A 21864-nucleotide genomic window follows, 5' to 3' on the forward strand; every position below is an offset into this window, starting at 1 on the left:
CTGCTACTGTTATCTACATTTTCAACAGTTGAAATCACATGACGTTTATATTTTGTCCATTATAAAATTACAAGGGTGTGAAATGTCACAGTATTCAGTCAAGTTTTGAATTAAGACAAGGCACAAACATATGCCATTGTCCAGAGGCATTGTCCAGAGGCATAGGATTACACAGCGTCCCCTGAAGAGTGGCAAAGATAAGTAAAAGACAGGCTGCAGACAGAAAACAAAGTCACAACTGAAAACAAAACAAGTGATGGCATGGGTCTATTTCAGCGACAATACTGAACACTAAATTCTGGATCACTAACAGGGTGGATACCTAGGAAATCAATAGTAAGCAGTTCTGTCGATGGGGGACAATGTAATTTTGTCCTTTCTGTTAGAGACATTTATCATGTACGAAACAGTGCTGCCACGCAAATATTTAAGGTCCTGTTGGGTGATGTAGAAGATGATCTTCTTCACTCACTGAGAGTTCACGCATTCCCATTTTCATCTTTCTTCTTAACCAACTGTAGAGAAAGCAGATACCAAAGATCCTTAACCCTCTCTGCAGGTACTGTGACAAAATCTCAGGTGTGATGTTAAGGAAACTTATTCTAAAGGAAATTAAAATTAGGCGGAATATACTTTACCTGTCCGTCCATAGACGCATAAGTTCTTACACTCCTCCTCTGACTCAAAACGGTTGTCATTGCCATCACAACCACCATACCAGAACTGTGCACAAGCATTGGCCTGTTTGTCATAATACCAGCGAATGACATACTCTCTGCAGCTGCCCTGACTCAAAGCCAGGTTACAACGAGCATCTGTGGGTAGTCTCTCTGATCAGGGAGAAAACAGATTTAGTCAAAACACTGACTGTGTACAGAGTTAAGATTAATTTTCTTTGAGCCATTCAGTGAAATTGGCGCGGGATAAGAATGCATTCAATTTCAGTGCATATACTTACGTGAAACCACTACAGGGGGTGTCTCTGGCTGTAAATATGTGGTGGTCCCCGAAACTCCAGTTGATGATGCTGAAGATGAGGAGGATGAACTTGTTCTTTTGGAGAGGGTATCTTCCCTCTCAGAAGCGACTGGCTGTATAGGTTGAAGCGTCTTGTTCACAATATCGATCGTGCCACGGTGTGGTAGGTCCAGATCTTCTCCCTCATAATAGTCATCCTCTTCATGGTCCTTTGGCAGATCATTAATAGACAATAATAGACAATAAACACTGATTATTGAGAAGAACTCAAAACAACTATTGATTTTTTGAAGCCTGTATGATGATTAGGATTGTGTTGCTTGTGACGGGTAAAGATGAAGGTTTGTGTACCTGGGCAGGGGCTGGGCCAGAGTTGATGGGCAGAGTGAACGTGTCTCCTCGGGCTCTGCCGTAGCTCTCAGGCGTGATGACTGGATTCTTCTCCACTGTCCCTTCCTCATGGTTATAGTTGCTCCCATAGCCATTGTTTCCATAGATACTATACCCGTTTTGTCCATTTCCATTTGTGCCATGACCATTGGCATAGCCATTAGTGACACGGTTGTAGATGAGGGCGCCATTTTCATCCTCACAGAACTGGCTCACAAGCTGCGATTCCAGAGCTAAACAAAGAAATAGAATATCAAGCTGAATATTGTGCAATCAATGCACTTCCACTGAAATACTTTTTATCGTTGTACATGGCCTCATATTTGTTAGGTCATACTAACACTGATGGCCGCATGAAGCAGTGTGTGGATGTGTATCTAGGAAATGCGTAACTGTATGACACAAGGACTGTACACTAGTAGTTGTAGTAATTGTAGCAGTAGTAATAGTAGTAGTAGTAGAATCAATTTGTCCCAAATGGGGCAATTTCTTTTGCAGCAATAATACACACACACACAGACACACACACACACACACACACACACACACACACACACACACACACACATACACACACACACACACACACACAGTGTCTCACAATGTGCAGTTGGCAGGGCCACTACCTGGTAGGGTGTTGAAGTCATCAATGAGGAACATGTGCTCGCTGTCTGGGTCTGAGGCGATCAGATTGAGCTCACGCAGGAACTCAGCCTGGGTTGGGTCTGAGCTGTTGACAATCCCCAGGGCGTACATCTCAATGTTGGCAGCATGAGCCTCCCGCACAGCAATGTCCAGCTTGACGGGCTCTCTCTTGTCGGTCTGTCCGTCTGTGATAACAATGGCCACTTTCCTGACACCAGTGCGGGTGCTGTAGAAGGCGTCTTGAGTGGCTTTACGGATGGCAGTGCCAGTGTAGGTGCCTTCACCCATGTAGGGCATCTTCCTGATGGCCTGCTTGACGTCCTGCTTGGTCGTGTACCGTGCCAGGTTGAACTCCAGGTGGACGTCTAGACTGTAGAGAACCATGCCGATACGGGTTGCGTTCCTTCCCACAGTGACGCGGTCGACCAGCGCCGTGACAAAGTCTTTGATGATCTCGAAGTTCTCTGGGCCCACACTCTCTGAGCTGTCGATAACAAACACCAACTCCATGGGCCTCTCCTTGCACTTGATACCACATCCTGAAAATATGGGGGATAGAGAAGCATCTCATTATAGATAAGACTTCACGCAAAGACTTTTATGAATGTCATCTTTAACTCTGAATGGGCCTCACCGCAGATCTCCTTGATCAGTTTGATGATATCTTCCCGCTGAAAGGAATGGTATTACAGAGTTGGATGTTAGGGAAAAACACAGAAAAGCATAGCTGCCTTTCTAGGATTCAACATCTTGGTATTTAATACATCTTGTAGTTAATGGCTCAGACAACTTACAGTGAGTCCTACTTCTCCTTTTATTCCTGGTCTTCCCTGAAGTCAAGAGAACACATTAAAGGTCAATCAATAACAGAAAACGTGAACTGTGATTGGCAACTTTGTTACCACTTTTATAACTGTTGGCACTGGCCGGTTCTGTATTAACAACTCACATCCTCGCCAGGATGTCCTGGGTCGCCCATATCTCCCTTAACTCCTTTGTTTCCCCTCTCACCCTGCAGGCCTCTGTCACCCTGCATAGACCAGACACAGCACAGGTCATTACACAAAGGTTAAGATCAAGCAGCATTCCCAAACAGCTTGCGACAGGGTTCCCCGTGAGGGTTCTCACCTTGGGGCCTGGGAAACCTTCTCCCGGTGGCCCCCTCGGCCCAGATACTCCCTGACTTCCCAGGTCACCCTAAAAAAGATGATTTAAAAAAAACGTATGTTTATTACTCTCTCCTCCCTGTTTACACAGAGTTCACCACTAAATTACACCAGGAGCATAAAAACCATAGGTCACGGGCCACGTCTCTCTCTCTGTGATGAAGACCTTTATTAACATACCTTGGGGCCTTGCAAGCCTTCCCCTGGGGGTCCAGCAGGGCCTGAAGGGCCTGGTCGTCCAATAGTACCCTGAAACAGCGGGTGGGCAGGATTAATGAGGGAACACAGAGAAGAACTCTGCTGCTGCCATGGCAATGGAGATGAAGAGTCAAACATCTAAGACCTTCGGTCTCCTCACTGCTGGATGTTTCCATACGTTATTACTATGACTGAAGACAGAGCCTTTTGTGTTGCTTTTTCTGTAACAAGGAACTTGTTGCTTATAGAAATGTTACAAATGTTATGTTACTTTTACAAACTTTTAGCAAGTTTGATTTTTTGTGATACCTGTGGTCCTGGTAGCCCCTCCCCTGGAGGACCTGGAAGACCTGGCAGGCCTCGGAAGCCAACATCACCCTTTTGACAATAACACAATAACACACATTACTGTATTTCCCCAATGCACAAACTACCTACAGATACACACTAGTTCAAAGAGACTCTACAATTACATGATACATGATAAAATGCAGCAGTTGACATATCTTCTTTTTTTACAGTAATGTTACCTTAGGTCCTGGATAGCCAATTCCCTCAGGCCCAGGCTCTCCTGGAAGTCCAGGAAGACCAGGAGGACCCTGTGGACAAAGCATCTTATTTATTTGGATGCATTTTTCTCTCATAATGGTTCTGACGGCAGAGAGGATGTGTGCATTTAGAGGGTCTCGTGTAAGAGCATTGTGCACTCACCATTGGACCAGGGAAGCCCTCCCCTTTGGCCCCGAATGGGCCAGGTGGGCCAGGACCGCCACGATCACCCTGGTGTTCAAAATAAAAGTCGGTCACAGTCAGTCAATCACCAAAGCTGTCTTCCTATTAATCTATTCTACTGAGATATGTCCAGTGAATGTCATTGTCCATCTATGTCATGTTTGACATTATTTTCCTACCTTTGGACCTGGTAATCCATACCCAGTCTCACCCACGGGCCCAGAAGGCCCTTGCGGACCAACGTCACCCTATAGTAGGAGAAAGTGATGTCAGACTTTCACAATCTTTGCTGCCATTGAACTCCTCTGAGCTCTGTGAAAGCGTTCTGATTGTTGGCAGCAGGCCTGTGGAATGAGTACTCGCTGACATATGTATTGCAAAAGCAGGATAAAGCCAGCGTGAGCTCATTACCTTAGCCCCTGCAATGGCACGTCCTGGCAGTCCCGGCATTCCAAGTCTTCCTGGCACACCAGGCTCTCCCTGTGAAATGGTTGTGTACAATTTTTAATCTTAGCTATGAGATGACTAAACAATACATCAACAGATGATTGCTGCTCCCTTATCATTATGGCAAGGGACAAACTAAAAGATAAATGTATTTGTTTGTTAAAAATTTGCTAAATAATTTCTTCATGCCCACCTTTGATCCAGAGGGGCCACTCATCCCAGGTGGTCCAGTCAACCCTCGGACACCCCGCTGCCCTTGGTCTCCCTAGGAAATAACACAGGGCACATCAACACCATGCAACCCACTGCTTTTTAGGGCACATCCCTGATAAAGTAATAACATAAATCATAGTGGCTTCATACCTTTTCACCCTGGATGCCAACTCCTGCTGCTCCCTCTGGGCCTCTGATACCAGGAAGCCCAGGCTCGCCCTACAAAACATAAGGTTAGATAAGATTTTACCATCCTATGCTAATGATAAATGGTAGGTAGTGTTGGCATATTCTTTTAAATATTGTGCTGTGAACAACAATTTCCATTTGCTGAAAGTGGGAAGCAACTGGGTTTCCTCATCAAGAACAGACTGATGCATTTTTCAGTAGCCCTATCACAAAAAACTATGATGAGCAAAACAGAGGATGAAAGTTGGCATCGAAACTCACCTTCTGTCCAGGAGCGCCATCTTCTCCAGGAAGCCCAGGTAACCCTCCCAACCCGGCGGCGCCCGGCTCTCCCTATAGAGCAGTGGGAGGTTAGAAATCTCATATTCGCAGGGAAAATCAATTAAGATGTGAAATTTAGTTTGCCAATCTATTAAAACTGAGACAGAGCTGTTAGAGCCGAGGCTTTACCTTTGCTCCAGGCTCTCCAACCCCCCTCTCACCAGGAGCTCCAAATTCTCCTGGCAGGCCTTGGTCACCCTATCAAGTAGAAGACACCCAGAAAGACAACAGGGTTAGGTGAGCACTATTTTGAAGAAGCTCTTTTGTGCCTCTGTATGTATGACAATCGACTAGAGATGAGTAAAGTCCAACTTCAAGGCCTAGAGGTTGCTTGGAGTCATGCATTATTGTAATGCTTAAAATAGGTGTGACATTACATGAAACATTCACATTCAGTGTTGCAGAAGTATTATATAACAAGACTGGAATAATAAAAGATGTTACCTTAGGCCCAGGTAAGCCTTCTCCTGGTGACCCTCTACCTCCTGGTGGACCTCTGGGACCCTCTACACCCTACAAATAGGAAATTCGGGAAGAGTATTAAAACTGGTGGCTAATAAATGAAGCTAGCGAAGCCTTAGCCAAGCACAAAAAAAATGCTTGAAAAAAGGTCTCTTCTCTCCATCCATTAACTTAGGCCTATGTGGTACCAAGTTGAATCTACATACACTTTGAGCTCGTCATGAGCTATTCAAATTTCACAGTAAACTATTTTAACATTCAAATAGGCATATAGGAAAGACTGAGACCACAATGAAAATGTCATGCAAAAGCAGCACCATGTTCTGGTGGCCTTCTGACATCCTCTGCTACACAAGTACAAACAGGACCGGCAGCCCTCAGCCTCGAAAGTTGATTTATATTACTGGTTGAACTTCCATTCCATTTTCTTGATGCAATGATGGTATCCCATACAAACTAGAGAGGGGAATCCAGGAAACTCAATAGTTCATAGTCACATGATTATTTAGATTTGTATATAGAAAATAAAGGCTTTGTGCATTTTAAAGCACTCATACTTAGATCGATAGATATTGAATATTATGGAGATGTTTAAAATGAAAATGAGATTTTGAAAGATTTTAAAATGAAGACCCACAGCGCCCTCTATTGGCTAGCCGCCACTGCAAAGACTTTTGAAATGGCATCCTGTGAAAATCAACAGGATAGGAAGTAGTAGGCCTATTCATATTGTTTTATTAGCTTCTCTGGACAGGTTGCTAAGTCCTAGTTGTTTGTCTGCTCAGTTACAAGACAGTTATTGCTGATAGTAAACAAACGCTTATAATTATTTGTTTTTGTGTTACAAGGCCAGTAACAAAAAAGTATAAAGAGCCACTTGTGAAGGCTTTGTGAAGTTTGTAAGACTGGCTTGTGCCAGAGTTGCAGTTTTGGTACAGGTAGGCTACTTTATATGTAGCCTGCTAAGCACACAAAGAAGTGAAACACAAAGATTAGAACATAAACATAATCAATTGTCTGAAAAATCAGTTGCAAAATTATACAGACTCACCTTCTCACCTTGGATACCAACACCAGGAAGCCCTGTAGGCCCAGGAAAACCAGATGGCCCAAGTTCTCCCTGCACATCAAACATAAATTTTCAAACGTCAGCAGGCAGATTTTTCATAGTCACAGTACAGCCTATCACAAACAGCCCAAGCTATTGCATGGACCTCTACTGGGCATTGCTATTTACCTAGTCGTGGTAGTTATGAGAAAGATTGGTAGGTTTCAAATGATATCTTGTGCATATGCTGTAATAGTTAAGAAATAGTATTAGAACACTATTGTAATCAGTGCAGAGGTGTTGAGACCCATTTCACTTACCAAGTTCACTTAAGTCATATAAGTTGACTGCTGTTGGTCTCAAGCTTTAGTAAACTGAGATGTTAAATACTAGCCTAACACAGGAGAATGAAGGATCAAATGGCTTAAAACCAGCAGACAGATGTTAAGAGATTGTCTGACAGGTGTTGAGACTTTCCCCTCTTCAACACATCTTTTCCCACAGCAACCAGATCCTTGCCAGCCCTTCCCAGCTACTCCCAGCCCCATTCTCCCAGAAGACTTCCTTAGCAGGGTCCCATGTGTAATTGCAGGGCTATTCATTACTTCATTAGCTCTTTTGTGGAGCAGACATGGCATGGCGGTGAGAATGGCATTCAGTAGCTGATGTATTTACTGCCTACCTTTTCCCCTTTGATTCCAATGCCCGACTGTCCACGCGGCCCCCTCGGCCCCTCCACTCCACGGTCTCCCTGCCAGACAAAAGAGAGGTCATCAGCTTTCTTTCAATTCCAGCCCTACACCCCCAATCCTTGCATACCCACCCAGCCACCATCATTGTACATCTCCAATCTCTGGCTGGTAACTGTATGAACCTGTTCAGAACTTTATTTGCTTTTGTGTACATGCATTGTATTGTTGTAACCCTGTCATCATTTGTCAGTATAAATTGCATTGTGGAGTCTACATTTCCGCTGTTAATAATGGTGTTGTAAGACCTACTCTATCTTTATTTCCTTAGGCTGTGTGCCACACCACACTATTTGTTATCAAGGCAGAAGTCTTCAAGAGGTTCAAGAGGAACACCACTAGAGGTTGTGGTTACTGCCTCAACACTGATCAGAAACAATGAAACCTAGATACACAGATGGTAGCTCGCTAAATTCGAGGGATTTGATCTTGCCCATAGAGTTAATCTGACCTTTTTTGTGATGTTTATGGTTCCAACATGGGACTTATATCAAATGTTAAGCACAATTATGCTAAGCATAGATGTAAAGGCATTCCTGAGAAACTGCATTTCTCTTTGAAGTTAATGAAAGTGTATTACCCATACATTATGGGCATTTATGAAAGATGTGGGTATTAAATAGCTCTTGTTATAACAACACCTTCTAAGACCCCTTTCATCAGTGCACATTGGTGTTGTACAGTAAATGTGTGAAGGTTGTTGCTGCCATTCAAATCACAATTCACCTCACATGTTTTGGCATGGGGGAACTGTACTATTTCTACCATGCCCAGGCATGCATGGCAATATAAATGGCACAAAGGGAAACATTTGTAGAGGATTGTGAGCAAGTCTTGTCAGATGCAGCATTAATGTAAATGTAAATAACATAGTTACATAACAGAAGGAAGTCATTCTAAAAACAAATCAATCATTATACAGTATTTGACCTCTGTCTGTGCATTAGATTGAATCAGTGCTGTGGTTAAGACTGCGAGGAGGAATAATGAACTGAATTCCAAACCATTCATGTTTCTCAAAGCATCCTGTGAGTATACAGTGGCAGTCTATCTGTAATATGAAAGACTGAGGTGGTTTTTACCAACTTTTACAAATGAGCCTCCATGTTCATGCCCCCAGAGTGTACAGTAGCACTATACCTGCCTGCCAGCTCTAGCTGTTGGCTGCAGAAACTCGAGCTAGGTAGAACCGATTGTTTTCGTACCAACACAGTACTCGGTGACCTTGGGAAATCTCTTAATACAACTCCTAAAATCAGATATGTGTCCTGTATTTGTGATTTTGGCCCTGTTTACCTTTGGTCCTGGAAAGCCCTCTCCCTGAGGTCCTTTTTCGCCTTGAACACCGTGTGGCCCTTGAGGCCCCTGTGGAATAAGTCACATCACATAGTGTGAACAGGGCATATTTAGGATCAGGAAATACAAACAAATTCTTTAGAAGTAATTAGCGTTAACTTAAAGAATAACTGCATAATAATCAGTCTCAAGCTGTTCACGGTTAGATGGCATGGCAGGCATACTCACAGGTGGGCCTGGCTCGCCGATCCCCTGAGGCCCAGGAGGTCCTGGTCTCCCCTGGAAACCTAGGTCACCCTATTTAGACAATAAAGAGCATCTATGACAAAGAGCTTTGTGACCAGTCCTCTTAATCCCATTACAACTGTTGCTGGGCAATTCCACAGAAAATTGACTTTTTGTCACATCCATAACTCCAGTGAAATGCCTTTGCATTTGTATGATGTGAATGATAACATTCATTTTTTGTGCATTTTTTCTCATGTACATTCTTCAGCCAAAAATAGCAAATGCTCAAATTTCATGTAATTATTCACATCATACCATACCATCACATTTTATTGGCGTTATGGATGTTACAAAAAATGTAATTTTCCATGGAATTGCCCTGCTGTAAAAAAACAAATGATATGTGAATATGGTGGGAAAACCTACCTTTGGTCCAGGTAGACCAATCCCACTCTCTCCCTGCAATCCAGGTGGGCCAGCAGGGCCTCGCTCCCCCTGAGTGGACGGCCAATAATACACAAACTCAGAATATATCAGAATATAACAAGTTAAGAGGCACAGATGCTTATTTGTGAACAGTATGTTAATATAACATTAGTTAGAAACAAGTGTTTCTATCAACACAGGATTCTCTAGCTTTCAGAGAAGTTGTTAAACATTGGGGGGATTATAATGTACATGCCTTACAGGTATATGTGTAGGCGTAAAGGTAATTATATATTTGACATCCTCTGAGACAAGACCTCTAAGGTGTGTAATTTTGCATGTGAATGGAAATAGTAAATCATTCTGCAGTTGATTGGACTGTTGACATCAGGTTTAGTACAAATCTGTAGAACAAGCCTCTGAAAGAGTAGGAAAGACAGTTCATCGATTTAAATAATTATTCTATATAATTATATTCTATCCCCATCACATGTGCAGTAAGCATTTGATTGTCAGTATGCATTTTGGATAACCAAAAGTCCTATGGGGAGTTTCCATAGGCATTTTACAAAACGCATGAGCATACCTTGGCAAATAATAGCCTAAAGCACTCATATTTTCATTCTATATTGATCTACTTTTGCACACAGCTTCACAAGACCTGGTGCTAGGGCTCAGTTGTGTTTCTAAGTGATATCAAGTGACCTAGAGGGCTGAAATGTGGTCAGTTCCGGCAGAAAGAAAAAACTATATTCTAGCCTCTGTAACTCTGTGTCAGTACATCACACAGTTATTGTTTCCTAAGAAAACTACAGGTTCTCAGCTTTCTATAAAGGTCAAACATTTGATGGTAGGCCCCAAAAGAGGTTGGAACAATGCCCTCGTAATTAGGCAATTTCAGGCAAAAACTTTAAATTTGTATTGGAATTCATGTGGTTAATATTTGGCCCGCTGATAGCAGCAGGTAATATAGATGCTCATCAGGGCAGTAGTCTTGAGATGTACTTACATGATAATTTCAAACATTATGGGCGCTATTTTAATGGTCTGAAACGGAGGTGTCTTCGCGCAAAACGCAAGTGACTTTGTGGGCGGATCTTGGGCGCTGATGCTATTTTACCGGCGGGATATTGACTGTTGCGCCCGACGCAAATCTAAAATGGGGTGGTCTGAAGTAGCTACATTAATCATGGGTGTGGTTTGGGCGTAACGTGCAATAAACCAATCAGAGCGTCATCTCACAATCCCTTTAACAACAGGCACGCTTATTCCATAGCTGATTGCTATTATGGTGGCATATTTGCTAGGAGCAGCCAGGAGCGTTCACAGCGCTATAATCACTGTTCAGTTGGGAACAGTTAGCTATTGATTTTTCATCTTGACAAAATGTAATAAAGAATTGTCACAAAGACATACTTTCCGATGTTTTGGGATCATTCTCACTGAATCACGAGGTTATGAATGCATGGTGATATATTTGCAATGTACAATGTAATCACACCTCTCTATAGACAATGCATATCTTCCGTCAGTTAATCTCTTCTCTCCCGTGCTGCCGCTGGGGCATTTGGGTTAAATGGCATCGGCATGCAGTTCAACATCACGTCTCCTTAAGTCCTCTAACATTTCCTAATTTATGTCATCAACACATCAGTGATTCGTGAAAATGTGTACGCTAGATTTATGCCTATTTTTTCACATGGACACCACACTGATTTCCCTCGAGTGGTAATATTTTTCTTTAAATTTATGTATGGTTTACAGAAATGGGAACTACATTGTATAGATGAGAGGAGCTAAGTGTGCGTTGCGCAGCACAAGCGGCCAAGCAAGGGCTTCGTTTAAGTTGACCTAACTTTCAACTCTGCACAGTATCCCATTAACTGCGTGACAGTAGACTATTTACAATATTTTCTGTAAAGCAGAGTTTGTAAACACGTTATCATCAACTTAATTCACGCACAATATTTATTTGAGCAGGAGAGAGAATAACAATGAATGGATGCAGCAACTACAGAAATTGTACAGAAATTGTAACCATACTTGCTGCTTTCTTGTACTATCTGTTGCTAGTTAACAGCACATGAAAAGCTGATTTAAGCTAATTTACTAACTCAAGACTTCAAGGCCATGATGGATATAAAACGTTTTTTGAAAATAACGAAAGGATGGAGGGAACATAGCAAAGCTTGGAGTTATTTCAGATGGGCTACAACAAGGTAAGCAAAATTATGGTGCTTAAAACCTTACACAACGGTAAATTGGAACAAAACTAAAAGTAACTTTAGCCTTTATAGGGCTGTAGCCTATAAAGTTGTCCAGATTAATAGGTCGTAATTAGGCGTTGTTGTAAAGATATTGCATGTAGATGTTGTACTTTATAGGCTACTAAATATTTAGGTCACCAATGCACGAACAAAACCGGGAAATGGACAAATATTATCAAGGCTTTGAATGTTTCCGTCTGTGCATGGGGTGTCTGTAGATTGGTGTGCAACGCATTCATTCATGCAGGCCTGTGGTCATGCATGCGCCCTTAAAATAGCATCTGCATTTTCGCCACAGACTTTAGACCAGGGAGTTCCTGGTCTGTGGCGGAATTGTTTTCTGAAACTGCAAAATATCAACAGTGAACGTTTGCGCTGGAACACGCCCCGTCTTTTCGCTGAACCGCCCCCGTGGGCGCAATCGAATTCCCTAATTTACAGGCATGTACCTGTGGAGGGAAAATTCCAATATGCGCTGACTGCAAAATAGGAAAGACAAACGCGCGAGTATACAAAGTCAATTGCGCCGGGACGGAAGATAGAGCCCTATATATTTGTCCGATTAATGGTGATGGTGGTCATGTTACCCAGATATTACCAGATATTTGTTAAAAATAAGTAGTAAAGTAGTATCTCACACATTTTGTTACAAAGCACTAACTTTTGTCTACCTTAACACACACACTATGCTATAGTCTAGTCCCCAAACAGTTAGTTATTTAATATTTGAGAATGAGCCAAGTCTATTGATCCAGACCAGAAAGCATTAAACCCCAAATAATGCCAAACAAAAGTGGTATTATCAATTCCTAGCTGGTATTATCAGCACAAAAAAGAGTAAAGCAGGTATTATATAACCTGCATTTCCATTATGTATATTTGCACAATCAAGGCAGAAAGTAAAGATTATTACAATGCTCATTGACATGTAGTGAAGACTTTTCAACTAAATCTTTCCAACCAAAACACAAAAGTCATTGAAAATGTCATGTCAAACTCATCAAAGCACAAAACTAAAAACGATCTGACCACTAGTGTAAACACACTAAAATAACTACCAAGCGCCAGGCCCCCAACAGGTCTTGGTTTTCTCCCCCGGAGTAGTGCTAACACTCGACTGTCTCCCACTGTGGGCTCTGAGCTGATCTCTAGGCTGAGAGCGCCCACAGCTCTGTTGTCTAAGCGGAATTCCAGTTTAAGCATGCCTGACAACAGCATTGAGAGCCTGTGACAGCAGAGAACCTGCGCCTGATGAATGGCAGGATAAATAGTCAATTTTGCCACTCAATGTTGTCCGAGCAAAATTTACAGGCTTATTCTAGGCTAAGTAGGACATCACAGATCCTATAGGTGACATTTAGTCTACGTATTACCTGCATTCTTGTGAGTGGTATTTGTTTTCGGTATCATTTTTCTTCAGAACACCTGCATGTAATCATGCTGAAGGATAATGTATTTATTTTCTTGTAAGGACAAGTTACGGCCATGACAAACTGCAGACAATCTTTTGTGACACCCTATAAAGATGAGGCTACTGCTGTAGGCACTTTCCCCCTTACATGCAGAAAGAGGACCCTTGCCTCTTGGAGATACAGTACATCAGTCATAGAGCCATGAACGCATTCACTTTTCGGTGTTCGGCTAACATAGCGGGATTGTTTTTGGCCCAAAGCCAGTGGATTTCAGGGGTGCCAATTACAAGAGACTGGAAATGACCCTGCGACCACAGAACACTGGTGCTTCCGTTTCTATGGTTGCGCAGCGGAAAGCTAGCGCGCTGCAGTGTCTGTGTCTGTTTCTTCCAAGTGCAAGGTGTAATTACCGATGTGGCATATGGGATAAAAACACAGAAAACAAAAACCACAAACCTTCTTTCCCTGTATTCCCTCAGGTCCAATGTCACCCTGTGGGCCTGGTAAACCCTGTTTGGGAATTCCAGGAAAGCACAACTTAGAATTACTTAATTCTCCACAGTATAGTAGACGCCTGTGTAAGTTAAACTCTGCTATGGTATTCTCTATTCTCTAAGGGTTGTTAATTTAAGAAGTCACATCTAGCCACAATGTTGTTTCCACAGGTTTAGATAGGACTTTATATCCTCGGTATATCTGTGCATACCTGTAGACCTCTGGTTCCTCTTGTGCCAACAGGCCCCTCAGGTCCCTGTGAGCAAATTTAACATGATAAAATCTGAAATGCTACTGAAACGTTCTCTCAAAATGTGAGAAGGACAACAATAACTCAGTCCTTGTAACAGAATACTCACCCTGTCTCCTTTGATTCCAGGAGTTCCGCATTCACCTCGCTCTCCCTGCACAACACAATTGATTGCAGTTTTTTAGTTATACACAACAAAACACTGAGACAGGGCATTCACAGTGATGTGACACACTGACGTACTGAGCCACAAGAGGGAAAAGACTAATCACTGCTCAGATTACGTACCTTATCTCCCTTGTAACCAGGTTTGCCCTAGAGACAGACAGGCAGCAAGACAAAACACAGATAGATAATTCATAATCAATTTAGAGTAAATGCTTTTAAAAAGAAAAAGAAGAGGAAGAAGAAGACAAAGAAGAAGCAGAAGAAAATAATAATTGTTTTGTGTCTGGCCAGTGACGAGTCAGACATGATAGATTTCTCCCCAGGTATGTTGACCTCTCACCTCTGCTCCTTCTCGACCGGAAAGTCCTGGAATCCCACCTTCACCCTGAGTGGAAGAGGAATCAGTATTGAGTGATGCAGGTGCAGCCATTCATCATGGCCGTGTCTTAATGACAGGCTGGCCGTGCTGCTGCACCAGTGGCTACTTGTCACCTTTTTTTTTTACGGAAACATGACACGGTCAGTGTCACAAAACAATTAAATAAACGACAGCAATGCTCTGGAATTCCACAACTCTAGATGAATTTACAGCTGTAATGGAGATGGATTAGTGACCTTTTGTCCTTTGAGTCCGGGGGCGCCATCATCACCTGAACGACCCTTTTTGCCCTGTGGAGGTAAGAGGAGAGGCTTGAGCAGACCGGATCAGAAACAAGATGACTGAAATCTAACATTCGTCTGAGACCATTACCTCATCCCATAAAGTCATGTTACCTGACCTCACATTTCCACATGGATGAAGCCTCTCTCTCTGAGGCACATTGTGCTGTACTTTAATAACATTATGAGTGACAGAGAAAGCTCCCTCATCTATCTCAGCTGTCCGTGTGTAAATAGGGGATATGGAAGGGGAGTAGAAGCTCTACCCAGTCCCCGTCATCTCTGACCTGATGACTACACCCTGGTCTGTGATTACAGGCCAGTCAGAAAGAGAAAGGCAGTCAGAATAATAGCAGAGTGTGTAAGTATAGGTTTGAACTTGGGGCATGGATAGGTTAGGAGGACCAGTGACTAGGCATGTTTCTGCCTGGTCAGGAGCAAGAGGTCATTGGATTGAACGGCACCTGGGTTGACCATGACAACTGTAATTCATCAGGACGGCTGGTTTCTGGCCATTAACGTAATAAGAGCATCCTAATGGCAGCCTGTGAGTTACAGCTCTAAGAATGCTCGGCATAGTTCTGCACCTGGTCAATAACCATGAGGTGATTGTTCCAGAGCATTGACGCAAGTGATCATTACATCGACTGATCTTGCATCTGATACTTTGTGTCTTTTCTTCTCAGTAGCTGTGGGAGCAGACAGGGACAGCCGTCAGTGTTATTTATGATGGGAACAAAGCCTTGTTTTATTGGCAGAGGAGACCTTTACTAGGTGCCCCCTCAGCGTCTCCATGGGGGACGCATTCTGCTGTGAGTAAATGTGTCGCTCTCGGACCAATGAGGAATGAGCTTGGGGTTCTCGCTCTGTGAGAAGTGTGGAAGTGGATAAACCGTGAAACATGCAAATTTCCCCTGTATCTGAGGCGACATTTTTAGCCTGTATCGTGGAGAAAAAGAATAAATCTGGAAGTCGCCACAAACCTTTCAGGCAGCATTCACCCAGAGGGAGACAGTCAGTCGGAGCTGGGGGTGGGTGGAAGATGGTGGGATCGCAACAAAGACAGCAATTATCCCGACTTTCACAAAGTATGCACTTACCTCTAAATGTCAGACCCTAGCCAGTTCCTCTCTTTGAAATTTCCCAAAGAATTCATGCCCTTGGGCAAAGATCACCTGTCCTCTAATGATTCCGAGGAGCGGGAATGTGATAATTTAAAAAAGCATAGAGAATTCTTTCATTAGGAGGTTAAACTCACCGCTGGACCACTGGGCCCCCTCTCTCCCTTCTCACAAGTACACGTCTGGGCCAAAGGACACTGGAAATATTGGAAATTAAAAATGATTCTAGAGACGCACTGATGTTTACTATAACATTAAAAACATATCACAGTGCAGATATTTTATTGAGGGTGTAAAAAAGTACTTACCCCATCCTCAGCCAATTCAGCCTATTTGAAAGAAGAAAATAGGACAATAAAAATAAGGTATCATTTTTCAGATACACAAAATTACAGGAAAGAAATAATTCACAGTTGTGGGTGATTAATTACAAACAATATGAATAGCTTGAATTACAATTCTAATGCTTGTACAATCATGCATGTGACAAATAAATTACTATGACTATGAATATGTACTTGTTTAGGCTCTTATCACTGTTGGGGAATACATACATACAGACATACATTTTAACACCCAATTAAGCAATTTGTGCTAGCAAATTCTACAGTGTCTACAGGTTTGCAAGGTATGTGATCCCAAGACATGTCAAGTCCTGAACTTTGGTATACTAATTTTCACTCTGTCTTTGTTATGAAAACACTGGTCTGCAAATTCAAGACATGCATGGAATACAATGAACGAAACAGAGATCTGAGGGGATATTCTGAGGGAGACCAGTGCTCAGACGACCACACAAAGGCCTGTGTACTTGTTTTAAATGACAGGTGCAGAAAGATGGAGCTCACAGCTTAAGAGATAGAAATTCAAAAACCCTCAGAAACAGAAAGACTCTTTACACATGGATGGTAGGTATTTTTAGCTGAAAAAACACTCTAAGTGGGCTCCATGCAGGTATTGTGTTATAATTGCAAACCCTTGTAGGGAATGTCAACAAACCCCCATCACACTGATTTGTAACCAAATACTTATAATTACTGAGGAATGTTTGGCTGGACCATTAGCATTGGAGCTCTTTGGTTGCAATGCGTTATGGATCCTATTAAGTACTTTGTAGATCTACCTAGACTGACCTAAACCTAGAAAGGCCAGAGAAATAGGAAGTTAACCAAACTTTACTCACAATCTCTGTGAGGATCTTCTCGACAATGTCCTGGTCTTGGAGGTTGTAGAGGAAGCGTGAAGCGGGCGAGCTGGCCAGTAGACGCAGCTGGGCCACGTTGGCCGGCTCATTGGCAGTGCGTGTAATGCCCACCATAAAGAACTTCACCCCCTGGTTTTTGGCGTCAGCCGTGGCCGAGAAGATGTCTGGGTTGCGTGGGTGCGACACGCCGTCGGTCAGCATCACTGCCACCTTGATGGCAGCGGGTCCTGACTCGGCCTCGAACATCTTGGTCATGTTGGTGATGGCGTAGGTTGTGTAGGTTCCGTGGCCGATGTAGGCGATGGGCAGGATGCGCGTCCTGAAGTTGTCGATGCCGCGCCACTGGCTGAAGGTCTGCTCGATGAGCACGTGACTGCTGTACTGCAGCAGGGCCACCTTGCCACTCAGCCTGCGGCCCGTCTTGAGCCGAATGCTGGGCAGCCTTTCGGCCACATCAATGGCGAAACGCTTCTCCTTCTCATGGTTCTCTTTAGCGCTCTCCGAGCTGTCCACCAAGAAGGCCAGCTCCACGCTGCAGTCCTCATCCAGTATGGCTTCTGAGGAGACCACAGAACACAGCTCTATTGATGCGCATCCATGCAGTAGATTTCAGTCACACTGTATATGGCACTGCTGTGAATGACTATTACCACATAATAGGAGCTGTAATTGGCCTCATCAGAGGATGTATACAGCTTTTCAAATGCATCAGAGGTTTGAGTTGGATCAAAGAAACTTCAGTCATGCGGCAACTCCAGGGCAATAAGTAACTACAACACTCATTAGGTTGTGCTTGAAGAGCTGGTTACAAAGCTGCATACTGCATACTGCCATATTAGAATTCAGTTGCATCTCTACTCTCTACTCATTAAATTTACACACTCTGCATTGCTTTCACAGTCATGGTGGTAACAGTGTGAGGAGTCAAAGTCCAAATTGATCTACCATTTTCCACACACATCACTTCATAAGACAAAAAATAAGTTACTGCTGTATGTGGGTCAATATAAATCACCCAGACGTGCTAAAAGGAAGGTTCAAAACAGCCCTTCGGGCCTGATAACATGAAAGACACGATAGATCCAGAGATTAGATCAACATAGCACTGTGAGCTGAAAGTCAAGCGCTCCCAGTGAAGTGTTTGATTCCAGTCGTCATATCATGTTTAACATCTTATAGTTTTGCCTTGCCCTGTAATCAAGTGGTACTGATTTCTCTAGACTCAATACTACATATTCACACAGGAATAAATTGCTTATTATAACCCTTATGAGACCATAAAATTCATTGAGAGATATATTGAAGCCCACGAGCCACAAGTCTCTGCATGTTTTACCTTTTCCACTTTGGAGTGTCTGCACTGCGTTTGCAGTCAGATATTTGGTCCTTATCCTCCCTGGTCTGTCCCCATAGTGATCCTGAGCCAGAACACCCAGCCCTGCCAGGAGCAGGAGCCCAGTCAGAGTGTGGGGCATCATCTATTGCTCTGGAGTGAAGGAAGATTCACATTTAAATGCATATGAAGGGGTTTCAATTATACACGTTACATTTTTATGATTTTACACGAAAGAGCAGAATTAACTTCATGCAGTGTTACATGCAGTAAAAAGATTCACTGCAATAACTAGCAATCCTGTGGCAACCCTGACATGTCAAGACAGGTGCTGAGGAAGCTTAACTAGCGTCAAATGTTCCATTTGACAAAGCCAATTGAGGTTCTGCATCAAAGATAACAATCTCCAGAGACAGAGCGAGACTAGACTCACTGTGGACCCCTCCTAAAGCCCCGGGGGTGCTGCAGATCCAGGTGCGCAGGTCCTTTGTGTGTGGCGCGCGATGAGCGGGGGCAAACAGACAGGCAGAGTGTCAGTGAATCAGACAGAGAGAGACAGACAGAGAGAGAGTGAAAGATGATAAGGATGATGCCTGTCAGCTCCCTGAGTATGCCGTAGCCACTATAGACATCCTGGGTCTATAGTGAGCCCATTTCACTCCTACCTCCTTTTAAATAGAGGAGGGACCGCCTAGGACCCTGAAAGCCAGACACCCCCCAAAAAGCTGGGGGCTGGCCCAGTTATGCAGATTCTCCGATATGCCCTGATGCATATTTTGTGGGGAATTTGCTGTTATACTCTAATAAGTAATTATAATTTGCTTCACCTAAGGTTGTTGTCATTCATTTTATACACTGACTCCATTTGTGTAATTATGAAGCATCCTCTGGTGAATTTAAGTTGAGTGAGCAGTGTCTTTAAAGGCCAATAAAATGTTGTATTCCACATTCCACTACATACTATGGGGTTGTCATGTGATTGGAAGTTGGTGTGGTGACCTCATCTGGCCTTTCTCTTTGTGTATGGAGGTCATTGTTTGATGATTGTTAGATATTGTTGAATCGATCTAAAATTTTCTGTTCAGTAACAGTGTTCATGCAACTTATATCCCTACTGATGAATTAAATTGTAAAGTGTTGAGTGTAGGCATCATGTGACCTTATCTGACAGACAACTATTCCACACTGATGACATTCCAACTCTGGTGACAAAGGAAATAAATTGTTCTGCCTTCCTCTCTGGTTTCTGTTTAAGCATGAGATGTATCATGTTGTGTATACATTAAATATCAGGTTATTCTTTATGCTCAATGTGCCTTTAGAAGTTCCAAAACAATGAGTTAAAACACAAAATTATTTAAATAACAAAGAACATCTTCCAATGGAAGGAAAAGTTGCTTGGAATACCAAGGAGAGTATGTTGGATAAGAGTTAGTCTGACGTCCTTATACTATAATGGCATTGCTTTGAGGGAATGGATCTTCAAAGAACTCCTTGAAAAGAGACATAAGACTAGATAAGACCCAATGTAAATATCTGTAGTGTCACCATTGCTTCAAAAGCATTTAGCTATACCCTAATCTGGCACATTTTTAGAAAAAATATATTACATAATACTTTGGTCCTATGAATTAATTTCAATATTTCTGTTGTCATAAACATGTGATTGTTGATCAGTGCTGCCATGCTGACTTCTGACAATACCCATGCTCAGAGTTAAAGCCAGTTCTCCACTTGCAGGATTTCAAGACTATTTCCTAGGCATAGGCATATTGTCATGATCTAGTATCAACTCATACAAGATGTTTTCTTTTCTGCTTTATAGTAAACAAGTGTTAGTTCTAGAGTCTGATAGCTCTTTTAGTCGTGGATGCATTGAGGCAGGAGAAAATGTGGACAGTGACAACCAGTGAAGTCTTCGTTCGGTCACACTGACCACAGTAAAATGAATTAGGGGGTGAAGAGAGGCACACCTTACTTTTGGTGGTATATCAACATATCTGGTCATAATCATTTATTTGCTGTTAGATAACATGTTTATGTGAATGAATATAGGACTTGCCCATCTGCATGTCAACTAGTTGCCTGTTGAAGCTGAAGCAACTTCCTGCAAGAAAAAGTTCTGTCACAAAAGAAATCAAAAGGTTCATCATCATTTCATCTCCTTAACAAAGACCAGTCCCAGTACTCGGGTCAAAGACCAGTGCCAGTACTCTGGTCAAAGACCAGTCCCAGTACTCAGGTCAAAGGTCACGGTCAGTCATGGCTCTCAGAGTTCCTTAAGCCCTGAGGGTGACACGTTTCAGTAACGTAAGGTTCTTTTTTGTCTTCAAGACGTAGTGCACAACGCTGAAGCAGATGACTTGATACGTCTTGATTTCTCAGCTGAGCTCACTCAACATGCCCACTTTCTCCGGCCAGGGGGTCATGGTTTACCACCTAGGCATTTTGTCTGCACCTGAAGAGCGATGACCATCTGAATCCCGTGTCAGTGAGCAGCCCTGACCTGTACCCTGGCTGTCAGTGCGCTGCAGGCTGGGACAGGCCCGGTGTACGCTGGCTGAGGTGTGCGCTCCAGCTGTGTGAGGGGTGACAGAGCATTTTGGCCCCAACCTGGAGGCACAAAACAATCAGGGGCCAAGCTGACACCCTGGAATGCTCTGATAAGTAATGGCACTCTGCTACACTTTCACCAATTAGAGAGGGGCACAGAGAGGATTACGTTGAATGTGAGTGTATGAATATATAAATGAAACCTTTTCAGACCAAGGACCACTTAACCAATACAAAAAAAATCACGGAAAAGCTAAAAAAAAAAACAGTAGACTTACTTTAACAGTATATTAAACAATAGACCTACTCACGGAACCACCTTGTTTATTGTCTTTGCACCTTGCTTATTGTGTCAGAGGATTCATATGAATTTTGGCGTAGCTTACATAGGCGGTGTTGCAGAACTCTTTGGAATTACATAAAAGTTGGTTCAATATTGCAAACAACTCATCTATATTATATTTTTACCACGTCTGCTCGCGGACCACTTGGGATAGCTTGCGGACCACCAGTGGTCCCCGAACCACACTTTGAGCCTAGACAAGTGCCACCCAGTGTTATGCAGAACTTTTAACACCAAAAGGTTACGTTTTTGTAGCTTTAACTCTAAATAATGGCACTCTAGCAATTGGAGAGGGTATTATGAAGTATTATGCTTATTAAGAACAGCACAGCACTCCAGACAAGACAAATGGCATACAATTTTGCCTTATTTTAGCCACCAATAAATGAGGTACCTTTGCCCTACTAATAAATGGTGAGTTTACAGTTTCACATTGAGTATGTTAAACTATTACTATATGTTACATTTGACATATTTTCAGCAACACAGTTGAGCCATACACAGACAAGTCTTGAAAGTTCTAACATATTTTCCAGAGTTTGAGTTAGGGTACAACATTCTATTGTAGAG

General features: G+C 42.8%; 1 protein-coding gene across 1 annotated transcript; it reads right to left on the minus strand.

The window, feature by feature from the left end:
- Positions 1-167: 167 nt before the first annotated feature.
- On the minus strand, positions 168-18912 carry col28a2a (collagen, type XXVIII, alpha 2a). Its single transcript, XM_076262820.1, has 36 exons — positions 18832-18912; positions 18402-18551; positions 17045-17619; positions 16170-16190; positions 15999-16058; positions 14696-14749; positions 14421-14465; positions 14201-14227; positions 14022-14066; positions 13874-13918; positions 13624-13677; positions 9489-9557; positions 9063-9131; positions 8835-8903; positions 7472-7540; positions 6793-6861; positions 5724-5792; positions 5409-5477; positions 5220-5291; positions 4920-4988; positions 4750-4821; positions 4521-4589; positions 4289-4357; positions 4089-4157; positions 3908-3976; positions 3687-3755; positions 3360-3428; positions 3142-3210; positions 2963-3043; positions 2808-2843; positions 2648-2684; positions 1995-2552; positions 1330-1601; positions 959-1187; positions 639-830; positions 168-181 (listed from the first exon to the last, which is right to left on the minus strand). Exons 2-36 carry the CDS (start codon positions 18541-18543, stop codon positions 168-170), a joined length of 3666 nt encoding a protein of 1221 aa, XP_076118935.1. The 5' UTR covers positions 18544-18551; positions 18832-18912.
- Positions 18913-21864: the final 2952 nt, after the last annotated feature.

This window comes from Alosa pseudoharengus, unplaced genomic scaffold, assembly GCF_046254945.1.
Source record: "Alosa pseudoharengus isolate Yale_2024_CS ecotype anadromous, Long Island Sound unplaced genomic scaffold, YU_APseudo_1.1 YU_APseudo_1.1_scf_3, whole genome shotgun sequence".
In the NCBI taxonomy this organism is placed as follows: domain Eukaryota; kingdom Metazoa; phylum Chordata; class Actinopteri; order Clupeiformes; family Clupeidae; genus Alosa; species Alosa pseudoharengus.

Coding starts and splice junctions, on each gene's coding strand:
- col28a2a (XM_076262820.1), bottom strand. CDS start 18,543: ATGATGCCCCACACTCTGACTGGGCTCCTGCTCCTGGCAGGGCTGGGT. Junction 14,466..14,695: donor CCGGACTCAAAGGACAAAAG/GTCACTAATCCA, acceptor TCTTCCACTCAG/GGTGAAGGTGGGATTCCAGG. Junction 3,977..4,088: donor AGGGCTTCCCTGGTCCAATG/GTGAGTGCACAA, acceptor CTTTGTCCACAG/GGTCCTCCTGGTCTTCCTGG.